Raw genomic sequence first — 23378 nt, forward strand, 5'->3', positions numbered from 1 at the left:
TGAAGGTTATCAATGTGTCCGGAAAAATTTGGCCTAAAAGATAACACCAAATTCAACCATTGTTTGAAAATAGATCAATTAAAATAAAGTCATCACTTTATAATAGGATCAAAACACACAAAAGGTCGTCACCTTTCACAAGAAAAGTCGTCACTTTTCACAATACAAGCTTGCAAGAAAAAATAATTTTATATTCATGAATATATATTTTAATAAATGCATTTACAAAAAGTCATATCAATTTTACCTCTTAAGTACACAATTTCAACTTTGCAAGAGGCTTGGTAAAAATATCAGCACTTTGCTCATCTGTACTAATATAACTCATCCTTGTGATAAATGCACCAGTATCACAAGGTCACATGACATGGAGCATTTTCTACAAGAGTAGATTTATCATTGTATGCATATAATCATCAACCATATGATGTTAGTCAATAAGTGCATAAGAAACAATAATGTCAAGTTTACCTCATAAGTGATATGATCTACTCCCTGTGAATAAAAGTTTGATAGAATCATGTTCTTATTTGCTCCCTCTTAATCTGAAGCAATGTCAGATTTCCTCTTAATAATCTTAATCATAAAGATGTTCACTTCCAGAGCCTGCACAATAATCCTGGTAGCAAACGTACCAACTTTCCTTTTCTACAAGAACATCTGAAGATATAAAGGAAAAGATCAATGCAATTTAACTCTTATAGTACGTATAAGTTTATAATCGAGAAAGAGAGAGACTATTATAAGTAGATAACTATAATACTCAAGAGTAAGAATTACTTATCTTTCTATGACAATCCATAAATGTCAAATCATTAAATCTCCTCTCTAAAGATGGTTTCAAGTGGGAATTTGAACATTGTTTATTAAATTTACCCCCCACAAAGTGAAATTCCAACCTTTATATCATCAAAAAATTTTACGTACTCGGTACTTAGTGTATGATCATGCGAGTTATTTAAGGATCTTTTCATTTTCTTGTGATGTTCACAAGGTGTGGCTCATTAAAATCATTTTGTTACTCATAAAAACTTTTGAACTTCCTTTGAATGTCTTAATCTTTTCAACTTTCAGGTGATAAGTCAATACTTCCTCATGATGTACATAGAAGTAGGCCCATCAAAATCACAAAGTCATACACATGTATTTCTAGACTCCTTCTGATTATAAATCTTTTGAGCTCAAACGTTGTCTTAGAAGAAATGTTAGACTCCCTCTTAATAAAGAAAGATACTCATAATCTCAATCATTATGAATATTTGTTTAAAGTTCCTCACATTATCCAACTTGATCATCATAAGACTACTGAATTGTAGATCACAACTTCTTTGGAGTAACTTCATAAGATTGAGTCTGCACAATATGCCTAATGTACCATCGTACTTTTCCTGCAAGATCATCTAGAAAGGAAAAGATCAAGGGAATTAGCTCATATAGTACATCTAGAACTACAAATAAGGGAGAGAATTCAAGAAGTTAAACTAAGATTACTTATTTGCACATGAAGATTCAAGAATTGTCTTTAGAGATTGGAACTTTTCCTTTCTAAATAAGGTTCAAGTGGGAATGGAACATTGCCTATTTATTCCCCTTTCAATGCAAAATTTCCACTCATTCTTATATTGTTGAAAAATTTAGAATTAATTATGACAATTTATTTCCAACTTGCTCTTTTGATCATTTAAGGCCCAAACATTCATTTAGCTTAACATTAGAATCAAACACGTCCTTCCATTTTCTCAAGCTTGTCCACAATATACCAATATCCTGATTTAGTATGGTTGTGTCACATGAATGAATATCTTACAATCTATGTATTCCTATCATTGGTGAATCCAGCACAACGTGGTTTACTCCCTCTCTTTCAAGGTTGTCTCAAATGAGATGTTAGGCTCCCAGTGAATCTTAATCTCCCTTTTTTTTCCTACAAGAACATTCTTGGAGGAAAAGATCAAGGTATATAGCTTGTAGGAAGTATAAAAAATGTTAACTAGGCTATTAGAATTTAACTCCTGCCTAGTACTAATAATAACATAAATGATTGTAATATTTATTTTATAATTTTAATAATAGAAGTAAGAACACAATACTTAACCTTTCATACTCTATATTATTCTCACAATCATTATATCAAATATCCACTATCATCAAATGCAATCATACATATAAAAATACACATATATATTTATATATTATATATGTATTTATATACTTGTTACATATATTCTCATTATTCAATACAAGGCATATTATATATTCATAAGCTTAATAATATTTAGGAACCTCACATGAGATTTATGTATATTTATATATATATTCATTTACCTCACCTCAATAATATAAAAGAAAGTTTTAAAGGTAATTTTACCTTAACTTACCTTTGGAATAGCTAGTAGAATTTATAAATATCACGCATACATGTGGATGCCTTTGTTTACATATATTCCAGTTGTGATTTTATACACTAGTGAGTCAAACCAATCATGACCTTTGACTTATTTTCCTCCATAATTTTCCATGAGTAAATAGCACTCCTACATAATGTACTTGCATTGCCTGGCAGAATTCCTTCCTTTTAATCTTCACACTCTTGTCCCTATTATTTAATGGTTGATGTGATACATCCCGCTTTATAATGATTTTGGAAAGAGTGTAATATCAATCGGTCCCTGCCCCTTCAATTCATGTTTTGCTGGTTGTAGACTGTAGTTTGGATTTTATAGTAAATGTAATCGATGTTTCTCTTAGGGTTTTGTGGCATACTATCTGTATCTCCCTTTTCTGTATCTCTCCTATTACGCTCTTCTAATTATGAGATTTCCTTAATAGTGGCCACAGCTAAAGGAATTGGGCACACATGCATTGGATTTAAGCAAGAAATCTTCACATCTGGTACAGATTTAGGACAAGATGAGTTCGTCCACCCACCGAATGAATCATCCTGTCCATGTTTGAGGATTTAATATTTTCTTGGACACTTTCCTCTGCAAGAGCATCACAGAAGGCTCGATGTGTTATAAAGCTATCCCTCCTAGAGAAGAGGGTTTTGCAATTGTAGATGTATTCTATGGTTCTGCATGTTTTGGAATGGGTCTTCCAATCGGACCGCACAATGTAGCATTTAGAGGACTTTTCGCACTTCCACTTCTTCTTAATGTTGACCACCATAAAATTTACCTCCATCTTATAGTTGATGATATCATTTTCTTTGTTTACGTGTCTAATCTTCCATGTAACTACTGAATATATATTGTTGTCATATCAACATTGTTATATCTTCCACCAATGACAAAATTATGTATAGTCCCTACATAGATTATTCATGGAAGTGTACAAAGGCTTCACGATTCATGCAATTATTGTATATCTCCAAGAGATAACTTTAAGTAGCAGTGGACACTGACACTGAGTTCTCCTCCCAATCGAATCAGTTTCTAGTACTCACTCCAGCGTAACCATAAGAGAATATGGAGTGGTCAATGCTATGTCTCCTGACTAGAGACTCTTACTAGCAACAAGACAGAGGATGTGTTTGGGCATCCAAACTTCATGTCAGCTTTTGCTGCTATTAAGCCACTTCATTAAAATTTTAATACCTTGAACTAGAGTCTCCGCTTTCAGATATCAGCATGCATTAGAAATAGAACATTCCACTGCTCACTATTAGTTATTCTAGTAAAAAATCAACATGGACGAATAACCTTTTCGATGTAAAAAATAAAGGTACACACGGCTACATAATATACCATTGCTAGACATATCCACACAGATAAGTAACTTCATCCTGTAAGTACACAGATTAAGAATACTTGCACATTAAGACTTGGCAAAGAGAGACGAGGAAGAAGAAAATTCATCATATTATTTGATCAGACATTAACTAGTTCTGAAAGAGTTCGATGTTACATTTGCAGTCTAGCTCTGATACCATGTTAGTTTTAGGATCTCTGCAAATGTAATAACATTGTTGTAATTCTATTTGTTTCAATTGCAGATTTCCAAGATATATAAATATATCTTCAAGAGGCATGTCTTGTGAAGAGGCATGTTTCTATGGTTATATATGTTAATTAATCATTAATTAAAACATTATTAATTATAACATATCTATATTATATAGAAATATATTATATATTATATATAGCATACAATATATTATATATAATATATATAGCATACAATATATATATATATATATATGTATATATATATGTATATATATATATATATATCTCTATTAGAGTATGTATAATTAATGATTAGCAATAACCATAGAAAGGATTAACTCTAAGATAGTTCAATCCGATAGAAGCTACAATTTAACATTATCTAGTTCAGCACCTGCTATTACCATCCGTAGTGTTGATGATAGTTTTGTTGCACCAGACTCAGTGGATGTTTCTGTGCCACTGGAGGACAGTAGTGTCGAGCATCACCGGGTTGAGGCTCCCAGAGCAGTTATTGTGGGTTCTACAGAGGAAGTTGATGCTGTAGTCATCTCTGATCATTCAGATTCTTCTTTGGAGGGAATTGTCATTAGGGATGTGTATGTCAGCTTCAGTAGTGTGGCTCCAGTGCAAGAGGCAGTGGCTTCCTTAGATAGGCCTGAGGCTTCTATGGAGTCTCCCAGTGGTGTACTTGATGATCAGAGTATTACAGAGGGGATACTTGATTTCAATTTGGGCTCCAACATTGTTGGTGTACAGGTTGATGATGAATCATGTACAACGATCCGTGTCTGCAGTTGAGATTCCTGCAGGTGATGTGAGAGTTGTTAGTATGGACACATTTGAGGACACTTTCGAGGATGCTGTGAGTTGCATCGGTGACAATGCCCCCTGTATGATCTTGAGTGATGACTATGAGGAGAGTTTGAGCTCTGACAGTTTTGATATTTATGATAGCAGTCGCAGTATGGGTTTGGTACAGGAGATAGTGTTATATTCCTGTGTTGAGGATGTGAGCATGGAGATTTCTAGTGACGACACTCAGGATGGGAGTGCTATAGATGCTTTATCTAATGACACTCCATACTACAGTATAGCTTATCCACAGGGCGACGTCGAGCTGTGTATGTGGTCAGAGTCGGTAGAGGAGATGCAGTTAGAGGATATATACACTAGCATTCCAGATTCATCCATTGCTGTGAGTGAGGATGATGAGTGTTGGAGTGTATTTGGATTTTTATTTCTGACTTTGGGCATAGATTTAGCGTCAATAGTTGGTGGAGATGGGTTTCTTGATTTAGTGTTGCCGGAACCCATAGATGAGGATGAGGTAGAGTCTCAGTGGCAAGAGTTTGTTTCAGCCAGGGCTACCTTGTCAGTTGAGGGAGTTACTTTGTCAGTGACCCCTGATGATACTTGTCAAGATTTGGACTCTTAGTTGTAGAGGACGAGGGAGTTGGAGATTGTGATGATGAGATAGTTTCAGCAGCAGCTTCTTCAGAGTTAGAGGAGGATGAGTCCGATGCTTGCGTTTAGAGTGTGGAGGTGTACTCAGATGTAAGTACACTGAGCGTTGGTGATCTTGAGGGGAGTTCGTTTGATTCAGCTTTCTCTCATAGTGTGGACAGCATATTCGAGACGGTTCATAGGAGGCCCGTAGTGCAGAGTCACCATGTGACCAGCTAGTTGAGAGTTGGCGAGAGAGATATCACTACTGCTCTTGAGCATTTTGATACCGCTCGTCAGTTGTTGGTCGTTATTGGTTGGGGTGCTTCTATGATAGATGAGTCCAGTAGTGGTTACCTTTCTTTGGCAGAGGTTCATGCCTTGCGTGAAGCTGTTAGGGGTTTGAGATAGGATTACTTACAGTTGGTAGCCAACTGTGATCACTTGGTTGAGTGGGGGAGTATAGCCTCTGAGGCACTCTTGGATCGTGAGGAGGAGGTGAGTGAGCTTACTCAGGAGCTCACAGCGACTACTGAGGCTTTGGAGGACACACAACAACTATTGAGGCTTTGGAGGACACACAGTGAGATCTATAGGAGTCGCAGTTTTAGTTAGAGGAGGTGACCGTGGAGTTGGAGCATTTGTGGTCTACACCAACCATAGAGCCAGTTCATTTGTATATTGAGGTGGTTGGTGGTGAGTACACTCTTGTAGTTGTTACTGAGGAACATGTTGTTGGGGCTGACACACATGTTCAGGATTTCAGAGTACCTAGTCCTGATGAGTTTGGGATACCAGTGGAGTTGAGTCTCCAGATTGATTCTTCTCACACAGATGACGGTGTGGTACAGTTGGCCGTGCCACCTTTACAGAGGGATCAGTTGTGGCATGCGGGGGAGTATGTTGATGCTTCCTTGTACAATTTTTACTGCACTAAACCGTTCATGGAGTATTTGCTGGATGGTGCAAGTGTTCGTCTGGACTCGCATAAAGTGTCAGAAGGTGTTCTCATCCGAGGTACTAGTGCTATTCGCAGATTGGTTGGGAAGATTGTAGTGATCCTTTCTACTATGCTACCTCACAGGGATTTTGAGGTGGGGTTTGGTGAGCGGATTGCACAGGGTCCTATCCAACCTACAACCACTCGGAGTTAGAGATTGGAGCCATCTATTGATTCCCAGTCTAGTGATGGTGAGCCAATAGCGGAGTTTGGGGGTTCCTACTGGCATTATACAGTGGGGTATGCTCATCATTTTCCTTTTGACCTAGAGATAAAAGATTTAATTTTACGCAGTTGTAGATCGGCTCCAATTTCTTACCATCCATTATGGGATGGATTAGTACCATCTTTTGCAGATGGAATTGGTAGTTGCAAGTTACACAGCTTGCAGTATCGACACACCCAGGACAGTTTTTCAGAGATTGAATTTGGTGGCAGTGACTCAGGTACCTATGGCTGTTGTCATATCCATAGTGGAGTTGGGTGTGAGTGTCAGTTAGACAGGGACTTGAGTTTTGACAAAGTTGATGTTTCAGTTGGCTTGAGTTCTGCAGAGTGGTTTCTTCTATCGGCATCTACAGTTGGTCTTCAGATGATTTTGTCAGTGATGTCAATTGTTTGGGTGTTGAGTGCAGTTTTTTAGTTGCTGATTTTTGTACTGTTGATGCTGATGATTTCTTCACAGGAGCTATTTGGTGATGATTGAGACATTACACAGGTCTTCACTTGGGATCCAGGTGGAGGAGAATGGTATTTGTTGTTGAGATTGCTTGGGGACAAGCAATTTCAGGAGGGGCGGACTGTAATGTCCCCCGTTTTGGAGGTAATTTGATTTAATTAATTTAATTAATTAAGTTGTTCAAAATAATGAATATTTTATGAGGATGACTAATTAATTATTTTAATTAAATAAATAAGTGGTATTAAGTTAATTATTTATAAAGTTATCAAATAAATAATTATTAAAAGGTAACTTTATATTTAATTAATTTAATGAAGTGACTTAAATAAAATAATATATCATAAAATCACTTAATAAAAAAAATAATTTTCTGGAAGCTTCTAGATTTTGGGCCAACCTCTTGAGGAAAAAGTATAAATAGACATCATGGGCCTCATTCTCATCATCCAGAAATTGATGATTATTTGATGTGATTATTTGGTGGAGAAGCCAGCTAAGGTTTCAGCCATTGGAGGATCTTTGGGGTTGAAAACCCTCATTGGTTACGCAATTTTGAGGCTATGAGATACCAGCTGAATTATTGCTGATTGTGGGCTTTACTTCAGAAGTCCAATCTTGTGCTTCACGGAGGAGATTATTTGAGTACAATAGTTGATGTATTATTGTACTTGCAACAGCCGATGTATTGTTGCATTTGATGGAGAAGTTACTTCAGTAGCTGATGTATTGCTGAGATTGATTATGTTATTGAGCAGGCTCATTACAAACCTTCATAATCTGCTGTCATGGAGGTTGATCAGCCTATGTGAGTCTCATGTTTTTGCTCATACCTTCCGATTGAGGGGGCCAATCATTCTGGGTATTGTTGCATTCAATTCCTATCGTCGAGGCCATCATTTTACGAGCAAATTGGAAGGCATTTGGTGTTGCAATTAATTATCTAAACTTTTGCCAGGCAAGAACAGGGGCAGCAGCTTGAGTATTTCAATTTGAGCTTGGAAGGTGCCTATCACATTGGATTTTTATTGTTTCTTCATCAACAACATTGGGGGTCATCATTACCAGGGTCTTCTTGCATTCACTAAGTAGTTTGCATTGTTATCATAGGCATTTTAATTGCTGTTATAAGTGAATACTCAGAAAATCAAATTTAGCACTATAGACAAACAATTGTAAGCCAAGAGTCTTGACCAATTCATAGCATCATTGTAGTAGACATTTTATTGCAAAGAAGGAGATATAAGTTGTTGGTTAACTACTATTGTAATTGAATATGGTATTGCCATTCATGATCAACTTAGTAGTTTGCATGCCAATTGTTTGTCAAAATGTCAATTGGCTGTAGGTTCTCTTTTTTGGCATAAATAATGTTATAATTATGCATACCAAATGTTTGTTAAAATACCACTTGGCTGTAAGTGCATAAATGTCATCATAGGTTGCATCCAAAGTGTTTGTCATAATTACTAGTTGCTGTAGCTGCATATTGCAAGTAGTTTCAATCACATATATGCATTGAATATTGTCAAAATAAGTTGCATATTCATGTTAGGTCATTGTTTAGTCAATTTAGAGTCATTTGTAAACATTCTCATTGATGTTAATTGAAGAAAAGAGTCATTAAAGCAAACTGAAATGTTGTATCATTATATGACCCTTGTATGTGAAGTGTTTGACGAAATTCTTCGAGCCTTTAATCAGCATTTTAAGGTCAGATTTGAGCAGGGTCATTACAAATTCTCACCTGATTATTCCATATTTAGTTTTCTAAATTTCCTTGTTCCATCCACATCTCCCCTTTCAAATGAACTATTCTCCATTTTATATTTAATCTTGAAAAAGTCGCAACTCTTCATTGCATTCCTTTGGAGCTTTGAGCAAACTTAATTAACTTGTTATGCCAAAGGCATACCTATACTATACTGAAGTTCTCTAACGTCAGAATTGCACCGACTGTTTGTATTTGCTAAGAAGCAGTGCAGGACGATTGAAATGTTATTGATTGTCAGATCTTTTAAATCCTTTTTGTTAAGGTTATTAATATTTTAGAAACACCACACACCCTTTCTGCAACATTGTCTTCGTCAGAAGTGACAGGAAGCAAAGTGGGGAAGATGACAGCAAGCTGCTTCCATAGGTTCAAACAGCGATTGTTGACAGATGCTTTCAAAAGGCACCGCTTTCTCCACGTAGCGAATTTATGTTACGAGACTCTACGTACCGTGGTCATGATTTTTGTTGATCGTCTACTAGGTTGGCAATACAAGATTTCCATGGACTCCAGTTGCAGTCCTGCAAGCTCTGTGTGCTCCATGGCAGATATAGTTTGGGAGTGGGTCTTATGTGCGGTGACAAGTTCAAGGTTGGAGTGGTGCAGTCTGCTTTCTGACTTTGTTGTCTTGTTGGTGGGTATTTTCATTTGTTGAATCTCTAGGTTTGTACATAAAATATAGTGCTTGAATTGAAAACTTCGATCAATGATAAACAGGGGCTTGAGAGAAAAAGCTTTTCGACTGAATTTAAACAGCAAGTGCTTCTTTGTTTTGGCTGAATATGGGAAAGAGGGTTTATAGGATTGTCTTTAAGAAAACCTAATTATTTTTTAAATTTAAACAAACCTTTTTTTGGAATTTCAAAAGAAGATAAATAGGATTTTCTAAGGAAAACCCAAATTGTAATTAGGGGCGACCAGTTTTAAAAAAACATTTAAATAGTTTTTTGGGTTGAATTTTATTGTCATTTACACCTCTTCTTCCCAAAATAGAAGATTGAAATTTTTCACATACTCAATGAGTGTCAAAAGAAAAAGCCTTTGGTTGAAGTTAAACAAGAATTTTTAAGATGAATTCCGCAAAGAAGATCGATCGGATTGACTATCAGGATAATAAAAATAATGAAATATTCTATATAAGCTTTAGAATCAAATCTAAGTTATTGATACGATGGTTGTTGTCTTTTGCTATAGAAGCACAACCAGAGATTGAAATTTCTTCTACTTAATGTTACAAGCTTTTCAAAAATCAAACTCTAAATCTTCTATCCTTTGAAATAGGCCAGCCAAAAAATTTCCCTAGTTTAGAAATTTTAGAAAAGAAAGATTTTATGTTTTTAGTAAATCAATTTTACTATCTGATACTTGGACAATCATAAAGAAACACAAATCTTCCGAGAAAGACAACATTATAAACAATTTTGAAGGAAAAATTCTTAGGCACCATAGAAATGATGGTTTAGAATGAGATTATGGAAATATATGATGGTGAAAATTTAAACATTTTATATTTTTTCGTGGTAATATATAATGTAATTATCTCAAAAATTAATACCATAATGTATAAAATATAATTTACATTATTTATCTAAAAGTTACTTAATATTTTTATAAAATTGTAAATACTAACTAAATTATTTAATGTTAAAATAAAAAATAAATAATAAGTTAATTATAAAATCTAATTTATATTTACAAATCATTAAACCTCATTTATTTATAGCTATTTAACATCTTAAAATACCTCATTTATTTATAGCTTTATATCATCTTAAAATATTAGTTAATGAGGAAATTATATTTTGGATTTTGATGAAATAAATTTCAACCTCGCAATGTTTCTTTTAAGTGATTATTGAAATCATGAATTATAATAGGTTTTATAAGGGTCAGAATTAGGATTATCATAGTTACCATTTTATGGACAATCCGCTTTCAGTGACACTTATTACTGTATCTGTCATTTAAAACCAAAACTTTTGTGCTCCATCATAAACATTGATTTACTATTAATTCTTTTTTAGTTTACGTGTGCCCAATTGTCATTTATCAGGGAAAGGACATGTGACTTGAGATAACGTAGTGGAGAGCTTGATGGACACGATTGCCTCCTACTACATATTCCAATCTCACAAGTCTTATTTTTAAATATTTAAATAAAAATAAATATAGAAATGTGTAGAAGAGTGGATATAAATTTCTATTTTACAATTATAATAAATGCTCAACATTTCAAATGGAGAAATATTTATAGTAATATGATTTTATTTTACAATAATTATATGTAGATAATGAAGGTATTTTATTGTTTGAGATGGATAATTGGGTATTTACAATTTCAATTATATTGAATTTTGGCTTTTATTAATTAACATATTTTTTCAAATATATTAAATTAATTTTTTTATTTAATTTATATTCACGATAAAAGGTATTGAATTTTAACTAGATATTGATGTCAAAATTAGATTTCATTTTGCATTTTAAATAAGTATATTTTAAAATATATGTATTATATACTATTACTTTTTACAATATAAATATGAAATATATTTAATTTTAGATTTTAATAAATTATATTTAAAAAAGTATTTACCATTTAATTTTTAGATTGTAATACATTTGATCTGGAAGGGAAATGTGACTTATTGAAAATTACAATTAGAGTTTTCTTGATACAAAAAAGACATTTGTTTCTGGTTTTCTTTAGCCTTACTATTACTCATTATTAGTTGAACAGATGTATGGAAAAGAAATCACCAATATTTTTAAAAATTGATCTTCAATCTCTTTGTTGTACCCATTGCACCCTAAGGTGCGATTGCTAGTACTTATATATCTTATATTTTTATGATTATTATTTATTTATTATGTTTTCATTTTATTATTTAATATTTATTATTAAATACTATTTCAGAATGAGGATATTATACTAACAAGTGTGTATATAATAAGTGTCACACTTCTATAGACCATTATTCTCAAGAATACCCATGATGAAGAGCATCTCAAGAAGCGGTCTATAGCTCTCTATCTATGACGTGCAAGAGTGCAATGTAGTATGGTGGCTCTCAAACAAACCTAGTTAGGTAACCTTGCAAGGTGCACCATAGAATGAGAGATTCAGTAGAGGCAAGAGTGTCAATATCCAAGAATAAAACATGCAATGCAAATGCAAGTAAGAACTAAATGAAATGCAAAATCTAAGCTAACAAAGAGTTACAAAACCCCTAATTAGACTAGATGAGCTAAGCTATTGCATAAAAGAGAAACTAAGCTAAGAATGCAAGTAAAGCACATGTGAGTGCAAAGTGCTCAAGAGTGAAAGAAAAACTACAACATAACAATAGAGTGCAAGCATAGGGTATGAGAGAGTGAGGAGAGAGCCTCCTTAATGTTCCGACCCCCGCAGTTGAAGATGTGGCTCCTCTGTATACCCAATTCAATCTTAGAAGTGAACTAGAGGCAGTGTACGACCTGGAGGGAGGAGTGTCTGAGCCGTACGGTAGTGGCTGATAGGCCTTACGATGAAGACTGAATGGGCCGTATGGTTGAGACAAGGGGCCGTATAGTTGAAACTGGGAAGATCGTATGGTGGAAAAGGGGTACCGTACGGTGTTGTCCGAGAGGCCGTATGGTGGTGAAAGGGAAGCCATACGATATTGTATGGGAGGCTGTAGGATGGTGTGTTTGGGAAGCCGTACGGTGAGGAGGAGAAGATGGCGTATGGTGATGGAAATGAAGAGCTTGTTGAGGGTAAAGAAGCCGTGCGGTGATGAGGGTGATTCCACACAGAGCTGATCTTTAGATTTACTAATGCTAAGTCCTCTGAAGGAATTGACACACTTAGGAATAAAAGGACTTTGGGGATTTTCTTTAATTAAAAGGGGACAAGTTCTTTCAATTAAATAAAAGACTTACAATAAAGTGGCCAAACTATAGGTTCTAATCGAATAAATAATGAAGTGATGACTTGATCAAGAATAAGTGATAGGTAAATTATGCAGAATTGCTAGGAAGGGGGCTCATAGTCTAGAGGACCATTTTTAGGTGATTACAACAAAAGATGAGCATTGTGCCCCTGTCCTCTGCATTATTTATCATATGTAGGGAAGGTTTATTATCAGATTATATGTATATCCAGTATGAAATTTTGCTTGATAATGTAATCCAGACGAAATTTGAGTAGTCATCAATGTATATTTTTATGTTTTTTTCAGCCCCTGTTTTGTGCTTATTCTAAAATTGGAAGAAACATTGCAGTTTCCAAACCTGCTCCCCATCTTCATATTTTCCCCCCATTTTCAAAATCTGGAGAAACAGTGGATATTATTCATTTCCTTTTCCTTAACTTTCCATAAGACATAACAGTTTGGTGGATGCTATTTTATTTGAGCTTGTTGAATGGCAAGTTCCTTCTGACATATGGTATATTACATAGCACTTAATAAAAGTTGCTTCTTTATTAACTTCTGTGCTAGATAGGACAGAAATAATGGCAAATGCGGGTTATTGTTTCTTTTAAGGATGTCAGATTATCTTGCTTTGAAACTGACACTGGTTTCTTTTAGCACAACAAAGGACATGCAGTTTGAAATAGAAATGATAAAACATTGTGTTCCTGATAACTGCATTATCCGTCAGAGGCAAGGGAGGTTTATTGAAGTGTATTTTATATCTTTTGAATGCTTTCCTCTGTTCCTATACTTTCAAACTTAGTTTTGTTTTGTGCTTTTCTCTTTGAAATGTTGACTGAAGGAGCATAATGTCGTTGTTGTTGTGGTTAGTGGCTGCTACCCCTGTCCCAGATTTCACAGATGATCTATTTGGACCGCCTTCAGCAGGGTCCCATTCTGATGTTATGAAAGCAGTTCTGCCTCCTCCCCCATCTGCTGTGAGTCCGTCCATAGGTGCACCAGTTAATGGTCCAAAGCCTGGAACAGATTTGTTTGCAGATGCTAGTTTTAGCACAACTTTTGTAGATCCTCCAACGTCAGCCACAAACTCTCTAAATAAGGTTAGAAATCATTCCTTATACTCATTGGATGCATGTTTATGTACATATCTCTATACAATGTAGTTTCATTTATAAGGTTTCCACAGTTGCACAGAGCTCTGAAGTGTTGGCAACTTATGTTTTTTCTTTTGCCCAGTCACCACTTGATGCCTTGTTTCCATCCTCTGGAGATTTTTTTGCCCCTCAAACACGAAGTACAATTCCTGCAACATCTTCAAACTTTGGGATAGACGAAGAATTCGGCATGTTTGAAGCTGCCCCTCCTAAATCCAGTTCTGCAAAAAGTGTTTATGGCAAGGCAGATCCATTGGATGACAATTTATTCAGTGCATTTGGAACTCCGGATGCCTCAAAACCACCCACTATACTTAAGAGTCAAGGATTGCCTTCTCTAACTGGAGTTACCCAACTACAGCCGATAGTAGCTCAACAGTCAAATGCAGCAGTTGCAGCTAAGTTCCAGCAGCAGAAAGAAAAGTTTGAGCCCAAATCATCAATCTGGGCTGATACGTTAAGTCGTGGCCTGATTGACTTAAATATTACTGCACGTATGTTTTCCGAGTACCTTTGAATTCAAACTTAATAAAGTTTATTCTTTTCTTCTCATAAGTGAAACTTCTTGTTCAAATGATTCCAGCATTTTTTTTGTAATGCAGCAAGGAGCCATTCTTTGGCAGATATTGGCATTCATTTAGATTCTATTCCGAGCTCAGAAAGAAGGGAAGAGGAGAAGAAGACACCAACTTTTTCTATGGGAAAAGCCATGGGATCTGGTTCTGGCTTGGGTCGTGCAGGTGCAAGTACAATGGCTGCTCCTGCTTCTTCCATGATGGGCCCATATGGCATGGGTGCATATGGCACCAATATAGGCATGGGTGCATATGGAACCAGTGTGGGTAAGGTAATTGGTGGTGGCACAAGTGTGATGATGGGACCTGGAATGGTATCGACTCCAGGGACAAATGCACCTGAAATTGGTATAGGAAATCCCATGACCATTCCATCAAACTCTGGGGCACGATTTGCATCGAACTTCACAATGGGTACAGGCGAGGGAGGTCTTGCGAGTCAACAGAGGCAATATGGTGGATTCAGATGAAGTACTCTGCTTATCTAGTAGCATTGAACTTAAGAAGACCAATTAAAGAATTGATTAGTTGATTTCAATGTGCTCAGAAGAAATTGTCGGGCATAATTAACTAGTTAAGTGTCCTATATGCAAAAGAGTATGCTCAGCCTCGTGGATGGAAGTGAAAATGGCATCAAGCTCAAAATATTATGGTTTTGCTGGAAATGTTTAAGACTCGAAACCTCTTACTATCATGTACATCAATTATTATTTTTGCATGGCATACATGCATCAATAATGTCCCAGGCTCTCCCAAATATGTTAATCTTATTGTGCAAGGACTATAAAATACTGTTAATTTGAAAAAGAAAAGAGTTTTATTGCTTCAAATATTGTATAATCACTTTTGGGTCTCTTGAAATTGGTGGCAATTGTATTTGATGAAATTGTCTTCGAATACTTTAAGTTCGCAATAATAATGTTTTTTTCTGTACGTTTGCCATTGCATTCATGCATTATAAAGAGATGAATCTTTTTTTTCGTTTGTTTGCATTGGATTTAGTTTAAATGACAATACAAAATATCAACTTACAGTTCAGACCATTTGTTTAATGTAGAATGGAGATATAATATCTACTTTACTTGCTACTATCATTCAACTCTATATATTTAGATCTGCTGTTCCTATTTAAAAGGCATCTCATATTCACATAATTTACAATTGATACATATTGATATAGATACTGAGTCTACAATACAAAAAGAATTCCTCTATACTGCTAAGACAGCTGCACTACTGTGTATAGTGTCTCTTTAGCGTTTCTACTCTCATTGTGTGACACCACTGATAGCTCTTTGCGAGTTCTTACTGCTTCAATGGCACTGTTATCCTCTTCAAGATAAAATCAAAATCTATGTGCTCCTCTGTATTTACTATTATTTTCTCGTTGTAGTTCTCAGAAACTTCATTGGTCCTTGATAGAAGGGGAGGGGTGGCTTCTCAGACTGGTCATATGACCATGTATAGCCATACCTTACCTGCTCCTTGTGAACTCTCTCATTGTACCATCACCAAGCAGCTTCAAATATACAGGTCTTCAATATTTCCATTGCAATCATGACTTACATGGTAACATTGAAAAATGTCTCTGTACCAACTCAGTAAGTGTCCTACCCCATTAAATTTCTCTATCATTTTTTGCCTTCCAGGTAAACGTGAGTTTTATCCAACCTATTAACAGGTACTACTACAATTTCCATCCAATTGATATTGCTTATATCCCAGTTTTTCAGATCTGCACAAAACAGATTCCATATTTCTTTTGCAAAAACCATTCAAAAATATATGTTCGGTTCTGCAGATAGTGCAGATGTCAATATAATTATTTGTAATGTAAGGTTGCAAAATAAATAAACCATATAAATTATAAAACAAGCCTTTTTAGGGTCTAAAATATTTCCATCATTGTTTATCTTCTGGTTTAACATTTCAACACTCACTATGGTGATCAAAGAAAGGTAAGAGCATAAGAAAGTTCTTTATATATGATCTTAGCTTTAGATTACGTAAATGTGTCGAATGGAAATGGAAACAGAATAGCTTTTAAATTATTCAATATCCTGAATGCAGTCGATTGGAAACGGAAAACCTTTAGAGGCTTCCCTTGTAATAGTTTATGTCCTCCAGTTTGACCATTGTTGCCCCGATTCATCACCAAGGGAGGTCCGATCTTTTAGTTGCCCATTGTGGTTGATATCACGAAAGCATTGTATGCCTTATTGTTATTAACCCTTGGCTGACCATCCCTAAGTAAAGCAAGAGGTATGCCTTTAAGTTCCAGGTTCCTATAGATAGATCTATGAGCAAAAATGTTTCTATTATGATCCCACATAACCCTTGGCTGAACATCCCTAAGTAAAGCAAGAGGTTTGCATTTTAAGTTCCAGGTTCCTATAGATAGATGTATGAGCAAAAATGTTTCTATTATGATCTCACATAAAATGACAATGACTTTGTCCTCAACCATCTCCCATGCTTCCCACAAACTATTAAATGTGTTTATAACACACTTACCAATGAGAAGATCACAAACAGATAGGGACTTATAAATAGGGTCATATTTTTTGGAATGTTTGGGAACACCGAACAGAGTGTTATTCCTTACTAAAATTTCCACGGCTCTGTTTTAGCAAGGATTCTAATAATCCATTTCACTGCCAAAGTAATGCCATGATTTTTCAAGACCTACTGTAACGTCCCCTGCCCGCAACCCCTCCCCCCCCAGTCCTATTTACCATCTAACAATAGAAAGCGTCTGAGTTTTTTTTGTATCTCATTTAGTTGGTAATTGCTGAAGAGCCAATCCAAGGCAAGGTAGAGACTATATGGAGATGATAACTTTTATTAAATATGTATCTTACCACCCAAAGACAAATATTACCTATTCCAGCCATCTGACATTTTATCATTTATCATTTTGATTCAACCACATTTGTTTTAAGAAAGGCTAATACGAAAGGGGATCCCCAAGTATCTGCCTTGTTTATCCCCCTCTGCCACTTCCCATTCTCCAACTGAAAATCCACCTTATTGAACCACTCTAAGGTGTACCAGTCCATCCAAGTACGATGGGCTTGACTTCAAACACTCTTGCTCCAGATACCAAGCAAAAGAATTTAAGCTTCTCGATAAGATTAATTACATTGTTTTCTTCAAGTTCCACAGAGGTTGTAATGTCATCTGCAAATTGTATATTTAACAATTCCATTTCTGTCATGCAGAGTTATACCTCTGATCCTAACAATAATCTTATATTCTTTTAGGAGAGAATGGATATAAGATGCAATCACAAACAGTGTGGGTGCAAGAGGGCAACTTTGCGTTAGCGATATCTTTTCTAAAATTACTTAGAAAGGACCCCCATTAACATCAATTTGTGCAAGTATTTCACATAATAATGTGTTTATTATGTTACAAATTTCCCTAGAGAAACCAATACCTCAAGGGTCATTCTAAAAAATGAGCATTCAACTTTTTCATACTTTCAAACTTTTGTAAGAGCATAGCAAAGTTTTGTGTAGAGAATCTTGCCCTTTCCAAACTTCCCAACTAATAAGTTCTCTAAAATATATCTACCTTTGATAAATCCAATTCTTAGATTAGGTGAGAAACATCAGGGGTGATCTTAGGAGGATTTATCTTGTCCTCCACAATCTTTTTCCCTCTAGCTATCCTTTTCGGCCTCATGAACACAAAATATTGCAAATGAAGGGACTCAATACACTTTCACAAGACAACACTTTGAGGAAAAGTGTAAACTTAAGAGTTCTAATTGTTGATGTTTGATAGCTTCTAACGGATAAAATCATATATATATATATATATATGTATGATTTAAATTCATTATTATATTATCTGATTAACGAATAGACATGTCCCATGAAGGGATATGTCTATTTGTGGCTTATACTCAATATAAATATAAGTGATTTGTTGCATTTGAAACACACATATTAAATATATGGTAGTGCTATTACATTTGCAATAGATCTAGAAAAATCAAATCACATAGTATCAGAGCTGGGATGCAAATGTAAATTAAGTGGGAGCAACAAACAACATTACTAGCCTTAACAATTCTTCTTTGGCTCTAAGTTCTATGATGTTGGACTCCAGACTCTCCTATAACCATTGTGGTGTGAGACCATGGGATATTAAATTTGTGCTGCATATACACGATAATACAAATTGATGCAAATTCATCTCCGTATTGTGCTTTGTGACAGTGGAACCAATATTGATTACTGAAATAGTGTGAGACATCTGACACTTAACTTCAGAGGATGATGAAAAAAAGAGAGCATTCATTGGATGGATTGGAGATAAACCTTTGTAATCACTACAAAATAGACATACCAAACATTAAATGTAAGGGAGGACAGTTGTTTTGCGGATATAAAAATATTACCATCGTCCACACTTACATGGTTTCATCATGGTGTATATAGAGCAATGTGGACAATTAGAAGAGGGCCAAATTACAACCAAGAACATTTATAATCAATAAATGTGATTTACTTTTTGGAGGGAATAGAGGTAAAGTTCATGTGAGGCAAGTTTATGAATTTATTTCATTTACATGAATTTATGTTATTTTATTTCTAGAGACTTAGTTATGTTCAAGAACATAAGGGAAAAATTAAAAAAAAATGAATATAAGATTATGGAAAATTTGCATTAATGAGAATAGATTAATGTATATATTTAAATCAGACAATGATTTATTTTATTGAGTATTTACCAATCTCTCTTATTTTAATATGTACTATAAGATGTTTCCTTGATCTTTCCCTCCGAGAATGTTATTGCAGGAAGAGGAAGATTGAGATTCAAAGGGAGCCTAACATTTCATTAGAGGGAACCTTGAAAGAGAGGGAGTAGATAGAGGATATGATCTAGTCAACCTTTAGTTATCTCAATCAGATGGATTCTCCTATGATCAATAAATTGTATCAGACAAGAGGATTGTGATTCTTGAATATTACTCGTGACTATGTGATTTCAATGGGCTTACCCATTGTGTACATCATGAGGAAGTGATGACTTCCAAATGATGTCATGTGTATTTGTAGAAGTTATTGTAAGGTGATGATCTTACAATAACTTGTATGACGAGATCAAACAAATTGAGTATATGGTGAATGTCTTGCATTTCAACATTCTATAAGACCATTACTTAGAGAATATTTTGTAAATATCATTGATATTTTGGAAGGCCAATACTCTTGATATCAGATGTGATATCAAACCTTATTTTGAGTACTTGGCGAATATCATTGATATTCTGGGAGCCCAATACTCTGATATCAGATTTGATATCAAACCTTGTTTTGAGTACTTGGTGAATATCATTGATATTCTGAGAGACCAATACTCTTGATATCAAATTCAATATCAAAATGGTGGATATCTTCTAATCATAGTTATTCTTAAAGTTTGTCATTCCTAATATTACCAATGGTTAATATATGTCTTGTGCTAAGAGGGAGTGTTGATGTTTGATAGCTTATGTTAGATAAACTTATATATAATTATATGAGATATAAGTATATGAGAGAAAGTTATATATATATATGATTAAATTTATTATTATATTAATTATCTGATTACTGAATAGACATGTCCCTTCATGGGACATGTCTATTCATGGCTTATACTCAATATAACTATAAGTGATTGTCAAATTTGAAAAAATGCATACCAAATATAGGGTAGTGCTATTACATTTGCAACAGATCAGAAAAATCAACACTGATGGGACAACATCATATGTCCATATCAAACTATGAGTGTCCAATCTCAATGATACAATTGAACATTAAATGACACTTCTAAGAGTGGTTGCTGAAATATTAAAGAGGTCTTCAAATTATTAGCACTTTCAATTAGTTCAATGCATTCAAGAATGTTGACATGTTTAAACTAATTTTTACCTATCAATATAGGAGTAAATATGATCTTGGTTGCATGAAATGCTTTAGCGAGTTCAGTTTAGACGTTGCATAAGATTTTAGTGTACAAAACATCACATATGAGACCAATTCTTTGATCTCATCATATTTTGCATATGATGTTAATAATATATATTATATCAACATTCATTAAATAGTCATATCATAATGCTCGCATGTGTTCTAGGTAATAGAAAGATTCAACTTAAGATAATGGTATTTAGCATACCAAACATAAAAGTCTTGACTAAGTTTGAGAAAGGTTAAAAAAAGCGAAAATATAGACTTGTCATCCCCAACTTAATTTCCTACTTATCCCAAAGTAAGAATATAGAATTTATTTCTCATAAAAACAAGTTCCCTAAAGTATGATTGTGTTGCCATGACCCTATAGCCCGCAATCCCTCTCCAATCAAATATTGGCCACCCAAGTAGTGGTGTTTGGAAAAGAAGATGCAACAAAGTGAGCTCTTGTGATGCACAAGCATCTTAGGGTTGTTGGCTATCTTGCATGGATTCTAGTTGATTTATGAATCTCAGTGAAGGAAGGGGGTGAGCTCGATTGAAACTGGCTTTCTGCTCGATTACTTTGGTGGAGTTCTCGGTGATACTCAGTTTCTATTGACCGACTTGCTCGGTGACTGAGTGGCTCAATGCCTTCTAGTGTTCAGTTGCTGCTTTACCAAGTTAGCTCAGTGAGGGTTGCCTTGCTTGATGGTTGTTATTGTTTCTTGGTTGTCTGGTTTACCGAGTTGGTGTCTGTTGATTATCTTGGATGGCCAACCTATGCATTTAATATGTGTTGTAAGGATCATGCTGTAATTGATTCTTGGGATGTGTGAGGACCTATTTAAGGGTTGGGTTTGTTATGTTTGCATTTAGTTTCTATTGTAAGCTGACTTGTGGCTGAGTAGTATAAATAGAAGGTTTGGGGTAGTGTTGTAAGGCAGGTTTTGAGATTTGTAGTGGAGTTAGAGCTCGACTTGCAAATTTTTTTTTGCAGTAGAGGTCTAGAGTTAGACTGGGAGTTAGCAGTAGAGCTAGCTGCTTGAGGGCTTAGGAAACAAAGAGGTTTCTCGGGTGGGTTGTGAGCACACATTTAGATATTCTTGGTTGTTTTTGTCAGAGAGTTATTGTATTGCAAATCTAGCCCAGTTAGGGTTTTTTGTGTCTTGCGAAATCTTGGTGTTGTAGATTTCATTGATATAACTAGTCGTAGTCAGGAAGGCCTTATAGGCTGACTCATTGTCTGAAATTTCCATTTGAATGGAATAAAGAGTTTTTTTTTTTTTTTTGATTAAGGAAAATAGGTTTTGAAGGGTGCCTGAAACCATTTACAAATCAATTTTTTTTCAATGAAGCCCAAACCAAATATAGCTATAGCCCAAAGGTGAAACAAGTCACCAACCGAGACAAGTTGACTAGGGTGGCATCACAGATAACACAGTTCACTACAACCACAAAAATAAGTTTTGACCAAGCACCTGAAACCCCATGGTTAAAAAGGAATAGATAATCAAGTCCCTAACCATGTCAGACTATAAAGAACAATAGGCCAAAAGAGCCAAGAGAGTTAAAAACAGGACATCCACATCAAGCTTTCCCTTTTGGTCTCATCTTTTGAGAGCGTAATGCCATATCAAAAGAGGGAGTGGAGGGTTTGACCTTTTTTTCTTTTACTGTGGTTCATCCATCCTCCACCATACCAACAACCTTCTGCCACACAAAGTCAACAACCACAACCAACCCCCAAAACCCCCTCAGCCGGGGAAAGGACCACAACAAAAGAAGAGATAATAGCATCCTGAGACAAACCAACAACATCTTGAGATGGAGCCATAGGAGAGGCAACAGTCAAATCGCTAGTGACAAAATGCGAGAGGGGGTGGATAGAAGAGGACACCACCATTGGGGCAACAATCGTACCATCAGAGACAACAGTCGAGTCTGCCAACAAAGTGTCCTCAGAAGAGTCACGATCCCCCATAGAGGGGACTTTCTAAATCGTGTAGTAATTATTTCAAATCCCCTTCCACCAAGAAGGGGACTTCTTCAGTCTAGATTTTTTAGAGGAGCAGTGGGCATCAAGGTGGCCAGTCTTGTGGCATTTCTTGCAACGAAAGGGGATACCCTTATAATCAAGAAGTTGAATCCAAGATCCAAGAGGAGAGGCCAACTTAATCATTTCAAGGAGTCCCTTGGATATGTCAATCTCAACTAAAATTCGAGCATACAATGTCCGAAACACATTGGAAGATGCAATATCAACTAGCAAGAAGTCCCCGAGGGCTTCCCCCACCACCTCCAAGACAGAATCCACCTATAGGTGAAGGGGGAGATTCGACAACCTAACCCATAGAGGGATCTTATTAAAGGATTCCATCAATGGGGCAAAATCCTTATACCAAGGTTTAGCCATCAAGGGATACTTCTCCCCCCATGAGAAACCACGACGCAGGATGGCATTTCTATCTTTAATAGTATCAAATTTCACAATGAAAAAACCCCTTGCCACAGGGTATATCTGGGCTGTCTCCAAAATGATGGGCTCCCAAACACGGGTAATCCAGGTGTGCAGATCTGATAGAGAGGGCTAGAAACCCTTAAAACGAAAGATAACAACAGTGGATGAAAAATCATCCACATAAGTGGGGATCTCATCAACTATATCAAGTTCTAAATCAATCATTATTGGTTTACTTACAACAACTGACACAACATCACGGAGCCCCGAATGCATAGTCTGACCTCCAATGCCGGCCTCATAAGTAGCCACATTAGCGTAAGAGATGGTAGAGCTTTACAAGTTGACTATTCGATCTCGACATAGAGAACTTTCTAAGGAAAATATTGCTATGTATGTCAATGGTTTAGATTTCAATATCTAGGATGAGATTGATATGTTAAAAATTGATTTAGTTGAGGATGCTTATCA

At 35.5% G+C, this 23378-nt stretch overlaps 1 protein-coding gene across 7 annotated transcripts in view; it reads left to right on the forward strand.

Annotated features, from left to right (window-relative positions):
- The window catches only part of LOC149550990 (ENTH/VHS family protein), a 74373-nt gene extending 59051 nt beyond the window's left edge, over positions 1-15322 (forward strand). For all 7 annotated transcript variants that reach the window (XM_089786546.1, XM_089786550.1, XM_089786545.1 and 4 more), the window contains exons 10-12: positions 13634-13863; positions 14000-14411; positions 14520-15322. In XM_089786546.1, coding sequence (XP_089642672.1) covers positions 13634-13863; positions 14000-14411; positions 14520-14962 — 1085 coding nt within the window. In that variant the 3' untranslated portion in view covers positions 14963-15322. The remainder of the gene's footprint in view (positions 1-13633; positions 13864-13999; positions 14412-14519) is intronic.
- The last annotated feature ends 8056 nt before the right edge of the window (positions 15323-23378 follow it).

This window comes from Cupressus sempervirens, chromosome 6 (assembly GCF_028749045.1).
Source record: "Cupressus sempervirens isolate cs-2001-9-10 chromosome 6, ASM2874904v1, whole genome shotgun sequence".
NCBI classification, from domain to species: domain Eukaryota; kingdom Viridiplantae; phylum Streptophyta; class Pinopsida; order Cupressales; family Cupressaceae; genus Cupressus; species Cupressus sempervirens.